Source organism: Sciurus vulgaris (genome assembly GCF_902686455.1).
Source record: "Sciurus vulgaris genome assembly, chromosome: 15".
In the NCBI taxonomy this organism is placed as follows: domain Eukaryota; kingdom Metazoa; phylum Chordata; class Mammalia; order Rodentia; family Sciuridae; genus Sciurus; species Sciurus vulgaris.
Genome location: NC_136476.1, coordinates 81,322,511 through 81,344,955, shown reverse-complemented (window position 1 = coordinate 81,344,955; position 22,445 = coordinate 81,322,511). Strand labels below are relative to the sequence as shown.

At 41.9% G+C, this 22,445-nt stretch overlaps 1 protein-coding gene across 16 annotated transcripts in view; it reads left to right on the top strand.

The window, feature by feature from the left end:
• MAPKAP1 (MAPK associated protein 1) overlaps positions 1-22,445 on the top strand; it is a 227,585-nt gene that overhangs the window by 171,027 nt on the left and 34,113 nt on the right. For 14 of the 16 annotated variants that reach the window (XR_013759712.1, XM_079113807.1, XM_079113804.1 and 11 more), the window contains one exon: positions 16,565-16,705. The exons of the other annotated variants lie outside the window; for them this stretch is intronic. Coding sequence is in view for 13 of the 14 variants with exons in the window: in XM_079113807.1 (XP_078969933.1) it covers positions 16,565-16,705 (141 nt within the window). In the remaining variant the exon portion in view is untranslated. The remainder of the gene's footprint in view (positions 1-16,564; positions 16,706-22,445) is intronic. 16 annotated transcript variants of the gene reach the window in all.

The window sequence follows — 22,445 nt, the reverse complement described above, 5'->3', positions numbered from 1 at the left end:
TAGCTGCGAAATAAAAGCTATGAAAGTAATATATCAGAAAATAAGACAAAAAGGCAAGAATAGTTTTAAATCATGGGCAATAGTTTTAAATCCTTGTTGAGCCAACCTGGAAGGGTCTGGCTCTAACAAAGAAGAAGCCCACACTTGCTTTACCAGATCAGAGGGGATCAGTAGGTATAAGGTTTCTGTGTGGGAAGAGTCTTATTTTGGTGCTTGCTTCCCAGTGTGGCAGGGGTCTTGCAGTAAACAGGTTATTTGGAGTTTGGTTCTTGGTGGGTTACTCCTATCTCCGGGGCTGTATTTGAACTTGAGCTGTGAACTAGATCAGGGCGCCAGTGTGAGTTGGGCATTCTCACACCAGGGAGTTCCGCCTGGGAGTTCCCAAAGCAGGGCTTCCCTGTCTAATGGCTCGAGCGTCGCTTATTTCACATACGGCTCATAGATGGCTTCCCGTGGAAATTTGAAAATATTTTGATGGAAAGATAATGAAAATTCTGTATATTAAAATTTGGGGATATTGCTGGGCCCAGTGGTGCATGCCTGTGATCCCAGCTGCTTGGGAGGTTGAAGCAGGAGGATTGAAGTTCAAAGCCAGCCTCAGCAATTTAGTGAGGCACTAAGCAATTCGGTGAGACCCTGTCTCTAAATAAAATACAAAAAAAAAATTGGGGGATATGGCTAAAACAGTACTTTAAGTTTAACAGCCTTCAAATTTACATGTTACTAAAGAAAACGTGAAAAGTAACGAGCTAATAAACATTCAACTCAAAAAACTTAGAAAAGGAAATCTAAAAGAATAAAAGGAAGGAAGCAATAAAGATAAGAACAGAAATTAATGAAATAGAAAATTCAGGAACATCAAAAAGAAGAATTGGTTCTTTGAAAATACTGGTAAAGTCAGCAAAGCTCTGACATGGATCAAAAACTTGGAAGACAAACAACAGAGACAAGGAACAGGAAAGAGGAAAGCAGTAGAGACACACTACAGATTCTGCAGTCATTAAGCAGACAACACAAGATTATTTTGAAAAACTCCATTCCAAAACTTTGGAAAATGCAGAAAAATAAATTCCTGGGAAAAAAACAACTTACCCAAAAAGACAAAAAGAAGTAGAAAACCTGCATGTTTGAATTCAATTTCAAAAAATGGAATTAGTGGTTCAAATCCCCCCCCCACACACACACACACACAAATCCTAGTATGCTGACTTCACTGGCTAGTTTACCAAACACCTAAGAAATTAATAACCACAGTCTTACATCAATTTGAGTTTACCCTCTCCAGTTCATTTGAGGAGACTATCATAATCTTGGAACCAAACCCCGGTAAAGACTATAAAAGACAGAAAATTATAAGACCAGTCTTACAAATATAGGTGCAAAATCTTAAACAAAATGTTAAAAAACTGACTAGCATTTTATTAAGAGTTATCCATTACCAAGATGATTTTATTCAGAGATTGCAGACTTAGTTTAACATTATAAGAATCCAGTCCATATGATTTGCCACAATACAGATTATAAGGAGAAAAATGATCTCTGTAGGCAGGAAGTATTATCAATCAGTAAAAATTGTTTAACGAGAGTTTGACAGAGCAAGAGAAGTAACTTTGATGTAATCTTAAAGGGGGAGAAATAGAAGAATACAAAATAGCACATAAAGACTAATCGCAACTACATAAAAACAAAACAAGCAAATAAAAAGCCCTCTTGGTACTTGTACTTTCCAGAGTTTCTGAAGTGAGCATGCGTGACTTTCTAAGAAATAAGGAAATAAGAAATAAGGGCGAGTTCACATATTATATAAATGAGTACCTCTCTTAGTAGACGTGTTTTTGTTTTTTTTTCTTTTCTTTTTTTTATTTATTTATTTTTTTGGTACCAAGGATTGAACCCAGGGGCACTTAACCACTGAGCCACATCCCCAGCCCTTTTTTGTATTTTATTAGAGACAGGGTCTTGTTGAGTTGCTTAGAGCCTCACTAAGTTACTGAGGCTGACTTTGAACTCAATCCTCCTGCCTCAGCCTCCCAAGTCGCTGGGATTATAGGTGTGCACCACTGCACCTGGCTCCTAGTAGACTTCTTGAGGCACTTGAAATCTCAAACTATTTACACACACACACGCACACACACGCAGTACCACACCATGACATGTCAACAGGAAAGTCTTACCAACACATGCCTTCACAGCTTGATATCTGAATTCTTTACCTGATAAAAATAGGTGATTGCACCCTCCTTCCCTGTCATTTTCCTTTTTTCTTTAAAGACTCTCAACTTTTGGGGGGAGGTTGATGCTGGAGATTAAATCCATGGCCTTGCACATCCTAGGCAAGTGCTATACCACTGAGTTACATCCCCAGCCCTTTTTGAGTTTTATATTTTGAAATGGGAGCTTGCTAAATTGCCTGGCTGGCCTGGAACTTGAGATCTCTTGCTTCCACCTCTTTAGTAGCTGGGATTACAGGCATGAACCACCAAGCCCAGCTTAAGTCTCTCATCTTAAACATGTTTGGGGAAGTAATTCACAAATAGAAACTTCGTAAAGATTCTATTTCAAAATGTTGACCTATTATTAATGAAAACAAGATAAAAGGTTATTTGTCATTTATTATTAGCATCTTGATAAATATTTTGGGTAACACACTATGTAAAAATTTTTTTCAGATAATACGAGAGTCCATAGTAGAAACTAAGCCTCCCCTCTTCTGTTTCCTTCCCAGAGACAGCAGTTGTGCCATCTTTCCAGGGGTCGTTTGTGCACATGCAGTCATCCTGGCACATCTGCGAACAGCGTGTGTGTGCATGCAAGCACACATGCACACGCTCATATTTTTAAAAATGATCCTCCTTTTTTAAAAACACAAATGATAGTAAAATATCATTGGGTTTTTCTTCTATCATTTTAACAATTTGTAGAGATTATTCCATGTTAATTCACATATTATTCTACATATGAATTCACTTATACTTTAACTGCTGTATGGTACAGTATTCCACAATAGATTGTGGTTTCAGGTTAGTTTTGTTTTTGTTTTTAAGATGAGGCCCAGCTTTTGTATATAGGAAAGAAAAGTTGTGAGGATTCATGAATAAAGCTTTGAAACCTGTGCTTTAATTCTTATTCCATTTCTCAGCATGAACACAGCCTTAATTTAGTTGTATGACATCTGTGAGCCTCAGCATCTCTGTATAAGATATTTGTAGTTCTTACACTTTGAGAGTCAAAATCACTGTTAATGAAAGGAACCCTTGCCAGCATTTACAAAGGGTAAAGGCAGGCAGTGGTTAGAAATCAGAAGAATATTGTAATTAGTCTTACAAAATAGAATTAAATTACAAAAAACAATACATTCTTTTTTAAAATTTTGTAGATGTTGATAGACCTTTATTTCATTCATTTATTTATATGTGGTACTGAGAATTGAACCCAGTGCTTCCCACATGCCAGGCAAACAAATGCTCTACCATTAAGCCACAACTCCAGCCCCCAAAATACACTCTTTCAAAAAAAAAAAAAAAAAAATTTTGTTAGTTGTCAGTGGACCTTTATTTTATTCATTTATTTATATGTGCCTCACATATGCTAGGCAGGTGCTCTACCACTGAGCCACAACCCCAGCCCCAATACATTCTTTTTATAGAAAAGAGTTGTTAAATTTCATTTCTTTGTTTTGTGATACTGGGGATTAAACCCAGAGACACTTTACCACTGAGCTATATCCCCAGCCCTTTTTAAAATTTTTATTTCGAGGACAGTTTCTAAGTTGAAGAGGTCTCAAACTTCCAATCTTCCAGTCTCAGCCCTCCTGAGTAGCTGGGATTATAGACTTACACTGTCATGCCCCGGCCTTAAAAAAAAAAAAAGAAAAAAAGAAAAAAAAAAGTTAAGTATATATCGTAACTAAGAACCATATATTATTCTCCAGTAGTTACCTATTAAGAAGTTGAATTTAGACAAAGAAAAATATTTCAAGAATAGAATTTTTTTCCCTTCTCTTGGTGTGTTTGATCAGGGCAGGCTCATTATCCTTAAAGTAATTTTAAAAATGTATTTATTGACATCATTACCCTATGTACATGTACAATTACACAAATGGTGTGAATCTATATCATGTACAACCATAGAAATGAAAAGTTGTACCCCATTTGGGAACAGTGAATCAAATGCAGTCTGTAAAAATAAAATTCAAGAAAAAAGAATACTTGGGGGCAGAATAATGCATGTTAAAAATCTTTGACATAATTGAATAAATAGCAAATATGGTTTTAAAAAAAGAAGAAGAAAAAAGTGTGTTTATTTTCTTTTGGTACTGAGGGTTGAACCCAGTACCAACTGAGCTATATCCCCTGTCCTTTTTATTTTGAGACAGGGTCTCGCCAAGTTGCTGAGGCTGGCCTTGAACCGTGATTCTTCTGCCTCTGTTTCCAGAGTCACTGGGATTACAGGCGTGTGCTACCATGCCGTCCATGAAAGTGAACTAGGTTAAGACCGTGTATTAAGCACTGCGTAAGAGAACGTGCTTGGAGCCAGGCTGCCTCGGCTCACGTTGTCCCCGCGCCCCTTCTAGTTCTGTGACCTCAGACCCTTTACTCCATCTCTATTGGGTAGTTAATCTGCCCCCATAAAGTTGACAGAAAGATTCAGTGAACTTTAATCTTAAAGAGTTTGGAACAGTACCTGGTACATAGTAAGTTCCACAAACAGTAACTGTAATTAATAAATAATGAAAGAACTGTATTCTGTGGCTAACGGAGCAGATGGGCACAGATGTGGAGGTCTGCAATCACAGACTTGTCAGAGCCCTCAAGGAGATGTAAGGAGGGAAGGAGAGGGCTGGGAGGGAGATATCTGTAAACCCATGTCATGGACCAGAGAACTTAGAAGCAGGAGTACTTTCCCAAATGTGTTTTGGTGTCGCAGAATGGATGTATACTTTGGATTTCAAGAACTGTTTGCCGTAAGGGTAGGTAGAGTCTTTCCATTTTTCTTCAAAGGAAGGATAGGGCATGACATTTTATGTCATCCACATCAAAGAGTGTTTTAAAAAATTATTTATTATAAGGCCTGGGTGCTAGACATTTTGCAAATTGCTTTCTCTAGTTTTCTAACTACCCTACAAGACATTATTCTCATTGTGAGAAGGGGTTATGACTTGCTCAAAGTTAGCCGGCCAGTAAGTGTCCTAAATTCTAAGGCAGCTGTCTGATCCCAGTGCCTACCCTGAGATTGCTGCTGAACTTTCCACTCTCAAGGATAGTGACGACAATTGTCTTTTATGCATTGTGGAAAAAAAAAAAAAAAAGCTTGCAAATGAAGCTGATACGACAAGAGTTTTCTGCCTGGACTGAGAGCTAACATTTGTGCTTGGATCTTGGCCTAAATAAGAAAATGACAAGCCAAAGTCCTTGAGCTTTCCAGTTTGGATTCTTGTCTGATAATCTACTACATCCTTCAGCCAACTGTCTGCTCAAAGCTGGAATCAGACCAGAAGGAAGCAACGAGTACATTATGGAGAGGAGGGACATGTGACATTGAAGACTTCCATCCTTGTCCAAGCTTACTATATAAATCCTGCACCAAACAGCCTTAATTTTCCTTTTCTGCCAAATGTTCCTGGTGACCTTTCCCACTGATCATATGTGGATAGCCCATCCAGGTTCTTAAAAGAAAGAACCAATTTATTCTGTAGCTTTAAGAAAGAAACTCTGGAATTTTCCATCATCAGGGCCAAAATAGGCATGAATCTATTCCACAGGGTTTTTCTGAGAATTGCATGAGATGTGGGTGGCTGTTATTATAACCTTTAGGCTAGATGGTCATCACCTTTATTTATAAAAGAGGAAACAGGCTCAGAGGGGTGAAGTGGTTTGCTCATTATCACACAATAAAAATGAGGACCCTGGAAAACTATGTCTTCTATCCATTAAGTCTGGTAAAAGAGTAGAATCTAATTATTTTATTTCCTTAATAGAAGTTGCTGTAGAGAGAGGCGTCAGTTGCTTTATATACATCAGCTTCATTTCCTTGGCTCTCCTTTTCTTCTGAAGGAGATTCACAAATGCTAAGACCTCCCTTTATGTCAGTACCTTATGAACTTGTTAATTTCCTTACTTGAAGATTGTACTGAGGCAGGGTGTGTGGTCCTCCAAGTAGACCCATGGCTAGGGAAAGCATATGAGGGTCACAATCTGAGAGTCCTCATTCACTGGCTGTAGTTACCCTTTGAAGACCCTGGAGGGCAGGCAGTTCCTTCTAGAAGGCCCTCCAGGCTACTCCCTGGGCTCAGAACCCCTTCCTTAATCATTACTCTGATCACCAGTCCCACTGCATGAATTTGCCCACTCCCATACTAGATTGTCCCTCACGCTAGACAGGAACCAGGTGTGCATCCCCATGTCTGGCTCGATTTTGATGGAGTGAGCCTCCTGCCTCCTTGACATCATCAGACTTCTCACTGGGGGTCCAGGGTCAAGTACATGATGACTTTTAAGGAGAGCGTGGGGTTTGGGCCAGTGTCTTTGTCTGCAGAGGTTTTTTTATGGTGGTATTTGGACCCTCCCCCACTACTAAATAAAAAAGGAGAGAAGAGAAAAGGCAACAAGGAGAATGCAGAGAGTGAATGTGCACATATCCTGGGATGTTTCCAGAACCTTTTTTTGATGCTTATTCATAATGGGCCAATTCCTCCTCGTGTTTAACTGCGTGCCAGGCCTGGAGACTCCCTGGTGGTTCCTCTCTGCTTCTGGAGGCTTTGCCTTCTTCAGTTACAAATTGCTAATCTCTCCAATTTCTGTCACGTGACCTGAATACCAGGGCTTTAAGCCTCTTTTATTATAACACAATAACACTATTCAAATACAAAAGAAAATGTGACCATGCAAATAAACTCTATTCACAAATAGAAATGACTTGTGATGCTCGTGGTGCATATTTTAGGTTGAATTATTGCCGAAAGCCAGTTGCATGTCTGGCCATGGGCATCCCCTGTAAGGAATTTTCTGTACGGGTGGGGGTTTTTTCTAGTTGATATTGCACATTAGCCCCCTGGACACTAAAAGAATTTAAATGAAACAGAATGTGATCCCCGAATACCTATGTCCACCTCTTGCTATCTGGATAATGTGAGCTAGGGGGCAGTATCTGTAGGGGAACGGAGAGACACTTGGCACCACTGTGTCACCGTGGGCAAGTCCTTCTCCTTTGTGAGCCTCATTTTTCCATTTATCTCTACCCTGGAGGACTGGTGCAAGGATTAAACTATCGAAACAAGTCAATGAGACTGTACATCCAAAGCTCCCTGTGAGCTGTGGTACCAGCCATCACTTGTATACATCACAAGTGTCTGTGTGCCTGAGACAGAGACAGAGGGCGAGCCCCTGTCACAGACACCCCAACTAGTCTGAGCATGCGTCTGGTGGCCTTTAGCCCTCCCTATTAATCCTCATTTCTCTCTAGCCTCTTGGACTTCCCACAGGCCCCTTTGGATAATGGAGTAGCTGATACCTGGGACAAAAAGCTTTGGTGACCTGTACAAGAAGCAAACCTGCACCCCGTCCCCACCTCCTTCAGTAACAATTATCTGAATTTTGCTGTGTGGGCTGAGCACTTCCATGTGAATTGCATTTTTCACCCTCCCCCTTCCTCAAAAGGTCCCCTCTTTTCATTTTATCATTAGGTAGTAATTAGTATTCAAGGGAAATTGGTCTTAATATATTAAAATTGGTTAAGTGCATTTAGACCTGTACCACAGCCAATGTCTTATTGGAAAATGTAATTGGGGACTCTGTGTATGTAATTAATTGAATTACAATTAAGAACTTTCATTAAGCGATACACTGGTACATTAGAGCAGTAAGGAAACATGTTTGACGAGCCACAGACCCTGTCTGGGCTCTAAGTGAGGGCATGGAGATTTGCATCCCTCCAGTAGGATCCTTGCCCCTGCAGCCCCTGACTGATGTTTGGATAATGCATCAGGTGACATTTCTGCAGTGACTCTGACGGGGAAGTGAGGTTCTTCCAGCATACATGCCCTTATTCCCCGACTCCAGTGTCAGGGAGAGGAACACCTCGGCGCTGATCAAATGTTACAGCTCTTAGGTGTTTTTCTATGTAAATTGTCAAAAATGTCAGGTTCCTCAGAAAACCCCATTACTTTTCCTGTGCTTCAAACAGGAACAAAGACACATTGAAGAAAGAAGAAGTCAGGAAAAATCTGTCACCCTAAGTTCTAAGCAAACCGTAATGAGTCATATAGGTCCAGCCCCTTAATGGTCATGCTTCATCCTCCAAGGGGTGGTTGGAGGCACTTGGAGCGCACACATGTTCATCTATTCCCCAGCGCTAATGCTGGAGCCCCCTCTGGGCCAGCCACTGCTGCTGCTTGGAGGTGGACAAAACCCAACCCCCTCTTCGTGGTGATCAGTGATACAGGTGATACAGGTGCAATAGTGGGTAGCAGGGCCCAGAGCTGGTGAGAGCACAGAAGAAGGCTTCCTAGAAGAAAGAAAGGGGGCGGGGGAGAAGAGAGTCAAATAATGAACAAGAGAAGAATGTTCCAGGCCAAAGGACTGCTCATCTGAAGGCCTTGAGACCAGGAGCTCAGCACACTGAGAAGTGAATAAATGTGTTCAGTGAGTGAGCAGGAGGGGCTGCTGCAGGGTGAGCCTGAGGAACAGGCAGGGTCTCGAGTACAGAGCCTGTGGGCCCCTTCCACATTCTTATCTTTTTAGAAATTCTATAAACCTGAAACGTTTCTTTCTGATCACCTCATAAAACAAGATTACCTTGAATTATTGAGGTAGATACAAAATCTCCATGTGGAAAGTCCTCCTCCCTGGCAGGCACTGGCTCCAAGAATTCAATCAGGTAAATCCTGGGACAGCAAGGATCCCGACCCTCTTTGTAGCGTGGCAGATTCTGGTGAAGCATCCATCCTTACTGTGTGATCCTGCTGGCTTTAAGAGATGACTGCAGAGGTGTATGTGTGTTATTGTATATCACCTATTGATCGTTTTTTAGAGACCAGCAAAAATGACTAGTAGCTGAAGGGAAGTGTTTAATAGAAGAGAAGCTTTGGGCTTATGAGGCTTTGGGGACCTAAACTGCCTCTGGAAAAAAAAAAAAAAAACGTGATGGATGCAAAGAGCTAAGGAAGAGTTTTTCTCCTGACTCACTTATGCATTCAGCTCTGAGTCTTACTGAAGGAGGAAACAGTTAAGTTTTATCCTTTATTCCTTTGTTACGGAAGGCCAGGCGGAATTGAGTTCTTAGATGTTGTTATGGCCCATGGAGTTGTATTTTGCAGGCCATCAAAGGAATGGTTTTACCCACAGGGGGTTACATAGTGGTTAAGGGCAAAGTTTAGAATTATACCTGGGTTCAGTTCCAGGCTCCAGCTTCTAGTTTTGTAGCTGTAGGAGCAGCATGACAGTCTGAGCCTCATTTTTCTCACCTGAGGATACTCTCCCACATAAAGGAGCTTTGAGAAAATTAAATGAGTGAATGTGTTTCAAGTGCTGAGCCTGGTGTCTGATGTAGAATAAGCACTCAGTGAATGCTGCTGTTGAGGCAGGATTCCTGTTCTCAGTGCACCCAGTCTGTTGAGGAGTCTGAATGGCGTGTTAGGTTCTATTAACCAAGGTAAGTACGAGGAATGGTGTATAAACCTCAAGCACTGTTATGGTTAACATAAAATTTCACAGACTTTCATCGAAGTCTGTGGTTGCATCAGACTTCATCCATTCCACTGACAGCATTTATTGAACATCTTTGGGGACAGTGTCCTATGTGAAGCAGAATTTTCCTGCCTCCAAGGCTATCCTAGCTCACAAGGAGACTATAGATGCTAATGTGGAGACTCACCATGAAAGACTTCTGCAGAGGGCTGCAAGTTTTGGGGGACCAAGTAAGGCTCTATTTGGACTAGACCTTGGATTATATAAATTTGGAAGAATGGAAAGGACATCCTGTCCAGCTGGTAAAACCTGAGCCATGTCCAGCTTGGCTGGAGCAGGGTGGTTGGCTGTACGGGGAGTTGCAGTAAGATCTGAGACAGTGGAGTGGAAGATGGTTCCTTTACACTCCATTCAGGCCATTCCTTGTACAGCAGCATTTTATTGTGAGTTAGGACCTGAGCTGGATATCGCCCCCAACTTCCAGAACTTTCCTCCTACCCACCATGCCGCTGCATTCTCTTAACTGCTCCTCTCCACACACTCTGCTCCAGCCAAAGGCAGGCACTTGCAGTTCCCTATGTACATGCTCACCATTTGTGCACTTCCTGTTTTTCCCATCCTTTCCCCCGTGGATTGCCTGTGACCCCTTCCCATCATGAGAGAAGCCCACCATCCTCCTGAGTTCCTGAAGCACTGGCACAACACCGTTGCAGGCTGGTGACTCTTTCTGGATTAGAAGGAGCCATCAGCAGAGTTGTGCTATGGAGAGCTGGAAGGTGGGAGTGTAACAATGGCCGTTGATCTGGATGAGTTCTAGAGTTCTAGGCACAGAACTGTTTGGAAAAGGGAGACTGAAGTTGCTTTAGCTTACACTGGATTAGGACCTTTTAGACTTGGTCTAAGACTCATTGAACCGTAAAATGAATTTAAGTTGCATGTAGTTTATATCTGTAAATATAGGAAATCTGCCAATAATATACAACAAGTTCATCTGAGCTTTGATTTGGTGATTAGCACCTGCTTGTTTGAAAGAAAATCCTATACCGCTAAGTGTCTCCCTCAATTCCAACAAAATCACATGTAAAAATACACTTTTTGAACTATATAGTTTTGAACTGTAGTTCAGTCCTCAGTACCAAGGGTCGGGGAAGATAAGCTTGAAAACAGTATTGGCTGTGATTAGCCTCAGTCTCATTGCTGATAGCAGACCTGTTGTTCTTTGATGTGTGGACAGCCTTCCAGCTGTTGTCAGGTGGTAACACACACATCTGTAACTGCACCCTTTGTCCATCATGGTTGTCCAAATGCAGGTCCAGAGACACTAAAAGCATAGCATACTAACGAAGCAGGTCAGTAGCTCTCAAAGTGTGTGGTATTAGGACTTCTTGACACTCTCAAAATTATCGAGGTGGGCCTGGGGATATAGCGCAGTGGTAGAGCACATGCTTAGTGTGCCCAGCTCCCTGGGTTTGACCCCAACACCAAACAGGACCAAGGATGAAGCCCACAGAGAACTATTATTTATTAAATTATATCTAAATATATATAAATTCATTGAAAAAGCAGTGATTAATCCATTAAGGTTAACATAAATAACATCTTTATGAAAAATATTATTAAAATTTTTAATGAGAAGAGTGGTACTATTTTTCATTTTTTTGCGAATTTCTGTAATATCTGTCTTATAGAAGACACTTAGATCCAGTCTATTGCAAATACATTATTTTGGTTGAAGTATATGGAGAAAATTTGTCCTAACACAGATATGTTGAAAAAAGGAGTGTTTCAGTAGCCTTTTCAGACAATCATGGATATTTTTATTACTGTACCAAAATTCAAGGATAGTTTCTTGAAGGTTTGTTGCAATGTGGAATCAGAACTATTGCTTCATGCCCTTGTAAGAGAATGGGCATAAAAAATGCCCCAATGTCTTCCTGTTATTATTCTGGAAAGAGTATTGAAATTGTAGACCCCCTGAAAGGGGTTTGGGGAATGCCTCTCACATGGATCCCAGACTGCACTTTGAACGCCGACTTAGAATTCACCATTACCTAAGTCATCGGTCTCCTTCTCCTGCTTGTAGGAGCGTGGTGAGGTGGGTGGGGCAGGAGCAGCCTTCAGCACTTCTCCAAGGAAGGGAAAGGAGGAGTGGAAGGAGTCCAGTTGGTCTGTCCCAGCTCTGTGGTTGCTCTTGGACAAGGGTTTGACCCTGTCATCGGGGTTTGAATCTACAACGATGAACTCTATATTCCTGTCCTACCTAATGCTATTAAGCCCCAGGCCACCTCCTAACTGTCTCACAGCACTCCTCCGTTCTTTGCTGCAGGCCCCAGAGTCCCTTCTTTCTCTCTCACCTCCTCTCTGCTTCCCTGTACCTTTCCTGCCCTGGTTTGACCGTTCAAGACCAGGGCCTGACTTTATTCCTTTATTCCTCCTCCTGATTTCTTACTCTTGGATTCTCTGCCACCCGCTCCCCCTCACCTTGCCACACGGTGAAGGAACCCTTGTCTTGCTTCCAGAGCCTTGTCAGTTCATGTGAGCTTTGGTCCCCATCAGTAATAGGCCCCACCCCCAAATTTGATCTATCACAATATATCTATGAGTTATTGCAGCTCGAGCGTTTTGACACGATACATTATGGTAATCCATGGCACATAGAGACATTAACAGTCCCGACTTTGACAAAATACATCGTGAAGTCTTTGAAGGCACCATTACAATTTATCTTGTCATTCAGGAAGAGACCCAGTTCAGCATTAATGTAGATGAACACAGTGTGGCTTTTGTTTCATTTAATTACTCGTGACCTTTTTAATTGCTAATTTAACAAAATACAAAAGGTTATATTTCAATTAAATTAATGGTTTAGGGAGTGGGGATTTTTTTGGTATGTTTATTTTTAAGACATTCTGGCACACTCTACTTTTCACTTCTAAGATGATAAAAATGGCTTCTCTTGACAGAAGCAAGTTTTTGAATGTGAAGTTTATAGTACAGTAATGATTTTAATATGCCAGTGGTGCAATTCTAAGCATCTTTGGTGTGTGGTTGGGTTCACCCTTTCCCAGAAGGATACAAACACTACAGTCTCATACTCCAAATCATAGAACTTTTCTGGTCTGAAAACATGCTTTTGATAGAATGCTTTCTTCAGGTGTTGGTCTTTACATAAAGTGGCCATGTGTGTCTCTTCTGTGGGCACTTCTCTCTGCCTCAAAGTTTCTAATGTGTTCTGCAGCCTGGCTGGGGGGAGGAGGGGTTGCATGTTGCATGCACACACAGAAGTGCCCCTCCGAGCAGCAGCACTCCTGGGCCTCATCTGAGAAATGACGCTGGGGCTCCAAGTCCAGCATTTGTTCCCGTTCAGCAGTTCACATGCTTTGGAGTGAACAGCATGAGCTGGAGGCAAGTGCAGGACTGCCCCTTCCCTACTCCCCCAGGTACTGTTGCCCTTCTGATCATAAAAGCAAACACACCCCTTGTCAGCGGGGGCAGGGCTCAGAACTCACTCGAGTATCAGGGTGACTTCAGTCCTCAAATGGGATGTGAATTTACACTGGCAGAGAGGAGAAGGTCAATGCACAGAGCATTAGTGTGCTGAGCCGGCTCCAGCTCTAGAAGGCTTGAGCAAAATTAATATAGGGACATTGACAAGCCTTGCTGGTTATTCCATAGCTTTAAGACCTCTACTAAAATCCTATCATCTCATCTGCCCATTATTAACATTTCAGCAAAATATAAAGTTTTCATTAATCTCCCACAGCAAATTTAGGAGTGCAAACTGGCACTTGTTTGAGCTTTTAGGACTACATTAGCTGGTGTATTAAACAAAATATGTCATTCTTCAGTAGCTTCTGTAAGAAGCTAAATCAATTTCCAACCATATTTATGCACCACTTTATCTAAAAGCATCTGAATTATCATTTACAGCTAAGATGCTTTATTAGCAGCTGGCATTGAGATTGCTCAGTAAAAAATTATATGTCACTTTATAGTAATTTTTAAATTGGTTTTAATCCAACATCATAAAATGTAAAAATCTTAAGTGTGGATTTTTTTCTTTTAGTAATTGGCATTTTAGCCAATTTGATTTCCAAATCAAATACCTGCAATATTTAAAAAATATTAATTAGTAAAGAAAATAGAAGTTCTGGAATTCAGAGCTAAGTTATATCTAATGCATTTCCTCAGAAAAGAAGGCTTTAAACAACTTTTTAAACATTAAAGAATTTTAATATTTTATTAAAATTCCCTGTAATTCTCATGTATAAAAATGTTCTAAAATAAAAATAAACTCCTTTTGGCAGTTAAATGTCAGTAAAAATATAGATTGGAACAAGTGAATGATTATTCTAAACTCTTAACTTCTAGCCAGCCTTTCAGGTCAGATGTGGACACTATTCAAGAGATGGTGGCGACTGTGACTATGACACCTCTGTGCAAAGTCACAGGTATTGCAAAGAAATGAAATATGGGTCACATGGTGGCCCCTGCAGATGTGTCCGAGCAACATGATGTGGGTTAAGTCACACAGCCTCTCCGACCATCGCCTTCCTGTGGACACGGCACCCAATCATATTCATTCAGTAACTTCTCATCAAGCTCTTGCTTCCTCTGCATAGTAGCACTGGCAGGGTGTGGGCTGCAGTGGTGAGCAAAGGAGTCGTGCGCCTGCCCTTGGGGGGCCTACAGTCTAGTGGCAGACAGTAGACTACCTGTGACAGGAAGACACAGGACACAGTGGCATAAAGAGCCAAGCTCACATGGGGGCCTGGGGTCAGGGAACATTTCCTTGGAGCACCACTTGAGCTAAGCTCTTCTGGAGGCCTAGAGAGATAGCAGGAGGGAATGGGAAGGGGAGAAGGATTTCCTGGGCAGCGAGGAGAGCATGTGCAAGATGCTCCAACATGGAACTCAGTTGGCATCCCACATCCTCACCAAGTGGAAGACCTTATTGAGGGTACTGAAACTCTGACCCAATTTGGAAACAACTCTAGTGTCTGAGTTCAGTGTAAAAGCATCATTAACCAACTTCTTGAAAAACTTGCCTTGTAGGTAGTGATTATGGGAAAGAAAAGCATATAATTGTCGGGACTACCAGTTATGTAACAGAATTTCCCAGTTTGATACCCAAATCTATAGTTTTCTGTTCTTCCAGCTTGTCTGGATTTCCCTATGGGTGCTCCACACAAGGCCTGTGGCCATGCTCTGGTTGACCTCTGCTAGAGTGGTACTCCCCTTACCCCCAGGAGGCACCAGCAGCCACACCTTCAGAAGAAGTGCACATTTCAGACTCTAGGGACCAAGGGATGCTTTGCCTTTGTGTAGTGTGGCCTTGGGCATGTGACTTGGCCTCCCAAGGTCTCAGGTTCATCATCTGTATAGGATGGAAAATCCAGGACCTACAGGTTATCATGAGGCTTAAATGCAGTAACAAGTATGATGTACTTAACACCATGCTTGGCACATAGTAAGTCCTTGTCCCTACCAACTGTTACCTACTTGATAAGATTTAGCAAGTGTGCCAGTTGCCGGTACTGCTTGCAGGAGAAGGTACAGACGTGAGTAAAAAACTTTACTCATCTTCACAAAGCCCCCCTATTAGGACAAAGCAACCATTAAACAATTCTAGTGCAAGGTTGAGCATCATCCTCTCAGACAATTGAATAAAAAAAAGCATGACTGCTGTTTCTTAAGCTTATTACCTATTAGATTCTTTAAATGAACTGTGTCTGTGAGTGGCAGAAACTGGAGATCAGAAAAGTAAAGTTGCTTGTTCAAGATCACACAGCAAGTTGGAGGCAGAGCCTGGAATTGAGACCAGATCTACCTGACTCTGCTGTCCAGTGTCCACCAAATATTGTGAAACTTGCTGCCAGTGAGATCCATCAGAAAAGGATTCGTAGGAAGGTAGAGTTTGAGCTAGCCCAGGGGAAGAGACAGATTTTGAGAGCTCTAGGGTGAGGGTGGAGGGAGTATTCTAGGCCAGGGGCACTGCGTGAGCTCAGGGCAAAAGCAGAAAACCCGGAGCCTTATGCAGTCTGGGAACGAGAGAAGAGCCAGGAGAAGGCACATGTGAGGAGTGACAGGGTTTGGGGAGTCATGTTTCAGCCAGATTGTGGGCTGCCTTGATTGCTTGTCTGGAAAAAAAAAAAAAAAGGATGCTCCATTCAGGAGGCCCTGGGAAGCCAGGGAAGGTTCTGGAGCACCAGTCTTCCTATTTGTCTCCCATGTCACATATCACAATACTTAGCATGCACAAAGCTCTCAGGAAACATTTGGTGAGTGAATGAATGATCAAACCTTTGGAAAGATGAATCAGAAAGTCTTGTGGTGCAGAGGGAGCCTGGCGGCCAGGCCCCAGTGAAGACTGTCACAGACATCCAAGCGCCAGCAGGCTTCCACCCGACCCATCAGAGACCGTGGGGCGCAAGGCGGGGAAGCCATTCAGCAGACAGCTGGGGAATCCTGGAAAGGACAGGGATTCTTCAAGGAACATGAATTACTTCTCTGATCAGGAAAATCACATTTAGAAGAAAGGCAAGAGGTCTGGCCACCCATGCTCTTGTGATTTTGACTGAGTCTCATGGAGACTGAGCTGCTCACTGAGAGCAAGCAGGGATTTTTCTATCATCCTATCCTACTGCCCAGCCAAGGGCCTGGCGTAGAATAGGCAGTGTTTGTGGAATTAATTGTTGAATGATTAATATGTTACCATCCTCTGTTTACTGGAATGGCATTATTAAGTCACTGCTCAGGCTTTTCTTCTCCAAATTAAATAGCCCATATTATTTTAATTTATCCCAAAGCATTTTGAGCAGACACCATTTGCCAAGCCTCATGTATCTTTATGTGTTAAAGTGCTTTTTCCCCCCCTCCAGGTTCAAGGGCAGACGGGGTTTTTGAGGAAGATTCACAAATTGACATAGCTACAGTACAGGATATGCTTAGCAGCCACCATTACAAGTCATTCAAAGTCAGCATGATCCACAGACTACGATTCACAACCGACGTACAGTTGGGTAAGTACATGGACAGGTGGTGAACTCAGCTCCTTATATCAGTAGTCCACGTAGAAACGGGGAAAGCAGCAACACAAAACTTTTATGTGACCTGAACAATTGAAAGTAATTTGTCAGCTGGGGACAGTGGCGCACATCTGTAATCCCAAACTTGGGAAGCTGAGGCAGGAGAATTGTAAGTTTGAGGCCAGTCTCAGCAACTTAACAAGACTCTGTCTTAAAATAAAAAATAAAAAGGACTGGGGATATAGCTCAGTGGTAAAGCACCCATGGGTTCAATCCCTAGTTCCGGGAAAAAAAAAAAAAAAGCTAATTTGTATTTTAAGAAGACGTTAAATGATGATGAAATTTGAAGTTCATCTTTTTCCCACCTCTCTGGTCTGTTTTGTGTCTTATTTATGAAGCAGATTAGAATAGAGCTAACTGGAGACTCCTCAAGCTGATTGACTTTGGTGAAGTTCCGTGATCTTTTCATTCTGTAGTTCTGTCCTCAGGCCTGTTGTGTGACGTCACCGCTGCCTTTTGTTACTCAGTGAACTCGTTGCTTATTCGTTTGGGAAACTTTATCAGCATCTCAGAGGTTATACTTGATTCTCACCAGATTATCTGGAACTGACTTTGAACAAATATTTGCAGTTAATTGTTAATTTAGCAGAAATGCTAAATTGTTTTGACTAAAGCCCAACCGGAGTAGAAAAAGCATCATAATAGTAATATTAATACATGATCAACATTGTCATCATCATCATCATGGCTACCGTTTCCAGGGAGTCACTGTGCCACTGCTTTACATGCACTACTTTACTACCTAAAACGTAGGTCCTTTCACTGTCCCCATCTAACAGAGAACATAACTAAAGTGCAAAGAGATAGTCTCATCCATCTCACAGGGGCTGATGGTGTCAGAGCAGAACCCTGGGGTGCACCTGCTCCCTAATAAAGGGACTCCACATGTGGTTGCGGGGAGGAGGACCTGGTAGGGATGCCAGTTCTTTCAGTCAGGAGGCCAAACCGAATCCTCCTGCCTCTGCCACATCGCCCCTTCCTGGCACTTCTGTGCTTCCTGCATAGAAGAAAACAACTTAAATTCTAATTCTAGGGCTAACTGATTTTAAGTTTCTCACAAGTGCTTTGTTTTTCCATAAATTCTTTTCTGATGTTGGCATTACTCTAAACCTGGCTAACATGTAATAAGCCTCAAAAATTTCACATGTTCCTTCCAACTTGATTGACAGGATTGCAGCCTACTGAGAGCACAGCTTAATAATTAAGAGATGGGCCAGCGAACCTCACCGGGCATCAATTGTAGCTGTATCCATAACTAGCCGTGTAACCATAAGCCAGGGTCCATCTTTCTGGGCCTCGGTTCTGCCCTGTTCAGATAAGACTGTTGGCACCAACTTCCAAGGATTTCTGGGGGGGCACAGAAAGCAGTGGGTCAGTGATGTGTGAGGGCACGCTGCTAGTCAAGTGACAGTGTGGCACAGCGCTTAGAGGATGGACTCGGCAGTCAAAGCCTGGCTTCAAACCCTGGTTGGTTTATTAGCTGTGTTGCCACTGGCAAATGATGCAGAGCCCCAATTTCCTCATCTGTAAAATACAGATAATGATAGTCCCTATCTCTTAGCGTAATTATGAGGATGAGCTGTAACAGCAGATGCAGAATACTCAGAAAGGTGCCTGGTGAGGCAAGTGCTTGGTAAATAGTAGCTGCTAGGGGTCTATGGTGCGGCTCAGTGGTAGAGCGTATGTGCGAGGCCCTGGGTTCAATCCCCAGCACCAGAAAGGTAACACACACACAAACCCAATCATTAGGTGCTAGGATGATGATGATCCTAACAAATTAAATAAGCAAATAAGTAACTCTGAACCAAAATATAGAACCTACCTTCCCCTGCTATCTATAAATGTATTACCTCATCAAAAAACAAAACAAAAGGTTACGGTATTACTCACCTATAATCCCAGCGGCTTGGGAGGTTGAGGCAGGAGGATTGCAAGTTCAAAGCCAGCTTCAACAACTCAGTGAGACCCCATCTCTAAATAAAATACAAAAAAGGGCTGGGGATGTGGCTCAGTGGTTAAGTGCCCCTGGGTTCAATACCCAGTACTGAAAAAAAAAAAAGGCAACTTTACAACTGAAGTGGTAAAATTATTTATTTAATATATAAAATTGCTTCGTGTTATTCACCCTACTCAAAAAGAAGCCAAATCTCTTAGCTTAGAGATGTAGCCCCGTGATAGAGCACTTGCCTACCATGCATGAAATCCTGTGTTCAATCCCCAGCGCTCAAAAACAAATAAAAGAAAGTACATACTGCATAGTGCTACTTGTATATTATTCAAGGGGTTATGAAAAGACCCTCGTATAAGGAGTGAGGATAGGAGATTCTAGAGGGAGAGGTAGCCCCATGCTGACCGTGAGACTTCTGGAGACTGGCAAATTTCTTGTTCTTCATCTGTTTTTAACTATGCTGGTTTGCAAACTTTTTGGAAAATGCAAGTTATATGCTCAAGATTTGTGTCCTTTCTGTGTGTGCAATTTAATTAAAAGTTTTCTGGAAATAAGAATACTCCACAATATCAGTTTGTTTGGCAGTGTTACTTGCTCAGTAGCAAAGGCTCTGCTTTTTCCGTGTGGCCCTAGTTTTAAGAAGTTCAATAAGTAGTCCAGCTTTGGTCAAGACAGAGGCCCAAGGCAGAGTTGTTCCTTAGGGGGCATGATCAGCAAATTATTTTTCCATTGTGTGAAAAGCAGTACCTAGGAACCATAATAGGTCCTGGGCTTCTCTCCCCACTTTTTTTCTAAAGGAAAAAGACAAATTTTATTCCCCAGATTCTGACTTATATATTCCAAAGGAAAAAGTACACAGAAGAATCTATGGGAGGAGTCAGCTATGCACTCATTCGGGTTGACTTTGAGTTCCAGGCTTGCCACTTGCCCACAACCAACCTGGGTAAGGCCCTTTGTTTTCAACCTTAGTTTTTTTTTTATTTATAAAATGAGGGTTTTAGTGTTTACCTTTTTAAAAATATTTTTTAGTTGTAGTTGTCAATGGATCTTTATTTTATTTGTTCATTTATTTTTATGTGGTGCTGAGGATCAAACCCAGTGCTTCACATAAGTGCTCTATCACTGAGCCACATCCCCAGCCCTGTAGTGTTTACCTTTTAAGTTCACATGAAAGTGGCCCAAAGAATTGTATTCTAAATGGTGTAGCTTAGAGATGGTGTTATCACTGCCATTACTGTTTATTTTGCCCATTGCCATCTCTCCTAGTCCCCCATCTTGTAGGTATTGAACCAGATCACTCAGGTTAGGTGGTGGCCCTCCTGGCAGTTCTACTTGTGGCCACAGTGAAGACCAGAGAGGTATAAATGGATGGAACCAGGGATGCAGGTATCTCTCCCCAAAGCCGTGATTCTCTGGAGGGAGTTCCCAGTCACCTCCGGATGCTTCCAGTGGTATGCATGGTGCCCCCTGGTGGGTAGTCACAGTTCTGGGGAGTTTCTAAAACAAATGGCATTAGATCCTGTTATGGATCTAAGCTTAGTCTTTAACATTAAAAGCAGAAGTTCAATTAGGAAGTCCTAAGGAATTTTGTGACCACAGGATAAACCATATCATGAGTATTGTATCATGCTGAGTGAATCAGCTTTTTTCCCCTATAGATTAGGTCGTGTGTTTAACTTCAAACTTTTTCTCCCTCCTTACAAAGCATGTGACAGCCCCCTTTACTCTCACAAAACCAACAAAAACCTGCACAGCAATCCCGAAATTCTTTCCTTTATTTCTGCAAAATACAGGGCAGCAAATAGTCCTTTATGAACATTCAAGTGAGCAGCTGGATTCTGAGATCAGTAAATAATTTATTTTATTTCACCTGACTAGCCAGGTGCTTCAGATCTTTCTTGACACTGATGGATGGTCTCCTCTGCCCGTCCATCCTGTGTCATTCAGAACAGAGATTTCATGTGGCCCCTGAGGCAAGTCCTTCTAAGTGGCAAGTGTTCGTGTGCAGCATTTACCCAGCTTCCCTGCTGATTCCACAGGAAGCCACCTTCCGCACTGAATCCATGGTTGTGAAAGCACACAGCAGAGGAGAGGAATTTTCAGGCTGTGCTCTGTCACTGCAGCTGCTTGTCTTCTGTGGGGCAGGAGGGACTGGTGCTCCAATTCTACCATCTGCCGTTTGTTATGTTTTTTCTTTTTTCTTTCTTTCTTTTTTTCGTCCTTTTTTTTTTTTTTTTTTTTTTTTTTCCCTTTTCTTTTTTTAAACTTTGAGACTGAGTCTCACTGAGTTGCTTAGGGCCTCTCTAAGTTACTGAGCCTCCCCTGGCATTTGGGATCCTCCTGCCTCAGCCTTCCAAGCCACTGGGATTACAGATGTGCCCTATCATGCCTAACTCAAGATCTGATCTTTTTTTTTTTTTTTTTTTTTTTTTTTTTTTTTTTTTGGGTGCTGGGGATCGAACCCAGGGCCTTGTGTTTGCAAGGCAAGCATGCTACCGACTGAGCTATCTCCCCAGCCCTAGATCTGATCTTTTAAAATGTTAATATATATTAACAAATATAACTTTTTTAAAAAACTCTTATTATTTATCAAGTGTTTAGTATGTGTCAGGCGCTTTGTTAATCACTTTTTTGTATGTACTGGCACTTGAAATCATAGCACTATTATTAGATATTTACCGACATACTCATTTTTTACATGCAAAAATGGATGTAGGGGAACATCTAGTAAGTGGTAGAGCTGGGATCAGAACCCAAGACTGTCTGAGGCCGAGTCCTGAGCCTGACTGCTGACTGCATTATGTCCTAGGTGCAGATCATTGTGTTAATACTCTTGTTAGTTCTGTGACAGATGACAGTGAGCAAACCACTTTCACCAGTCAGTACACATAGCACATGAATATTGCAGTTCCATTTCATGACTGAGAAAACTGAGGCTTGAGGGAGTTAATGAAGTAATGTAGTATGTGTAAAGCATTTAGTTTAACTGGCACATAGATGGTACTTGATAAGCACTTCCGTTCAGCTGATTGATTGGTCGGGGGTGCTGATAGAGCTGTGTAGGAAAGGTGAAGTTAGGCCTGGGCCAGAGAGAAGAAACCTAATCCGAGCATCAGAACTGGAACAGAAACCAGTCCCTTACCCAAGCCCGATCCATCACACCCGAGATGCCCTTGATTTTGGTATTTGGGAAGCACAACTCAGTATTGCAAGGACTCTCACACCCCTTTTTCTTTCATCGTGCCTGTTTCCACTGACTGAGCCAGTCGGGCTGGTTTTTTCCAATAGGGGTCTCAGGCTGAGAAATGATTTGATGGTTGTAACACCTGTACTATCACACTTCCTTTGCCTTATCATTTGTCATTGTGGACCCTTCCCATGTCATCAGAGACATATTACTCAGCACATGATATGCCATGAATTCCGTGTGTCATAATTGCATAATATAGCCCTATATAGGATATATAGATTCTATTGAGGATTTACAGATAAAGTATATTAAATAACCTCTATTGAAAGGTTCCATGGTTACCTCCATTATCCCTTCATAAAATAATTCAGTATGTATATTCATAATACTGTGATCATGACAATTATGTATCAGAAGTATCAAGTACCATACCACATATCTTAGAGAAGGCAAAAAGGTTTTACCTCTAATCAGATTGGTAACAGCTACCCAGAGTATTGTGCTGAGACAGCATCCCTAGCTGTATCTGAGGGCAA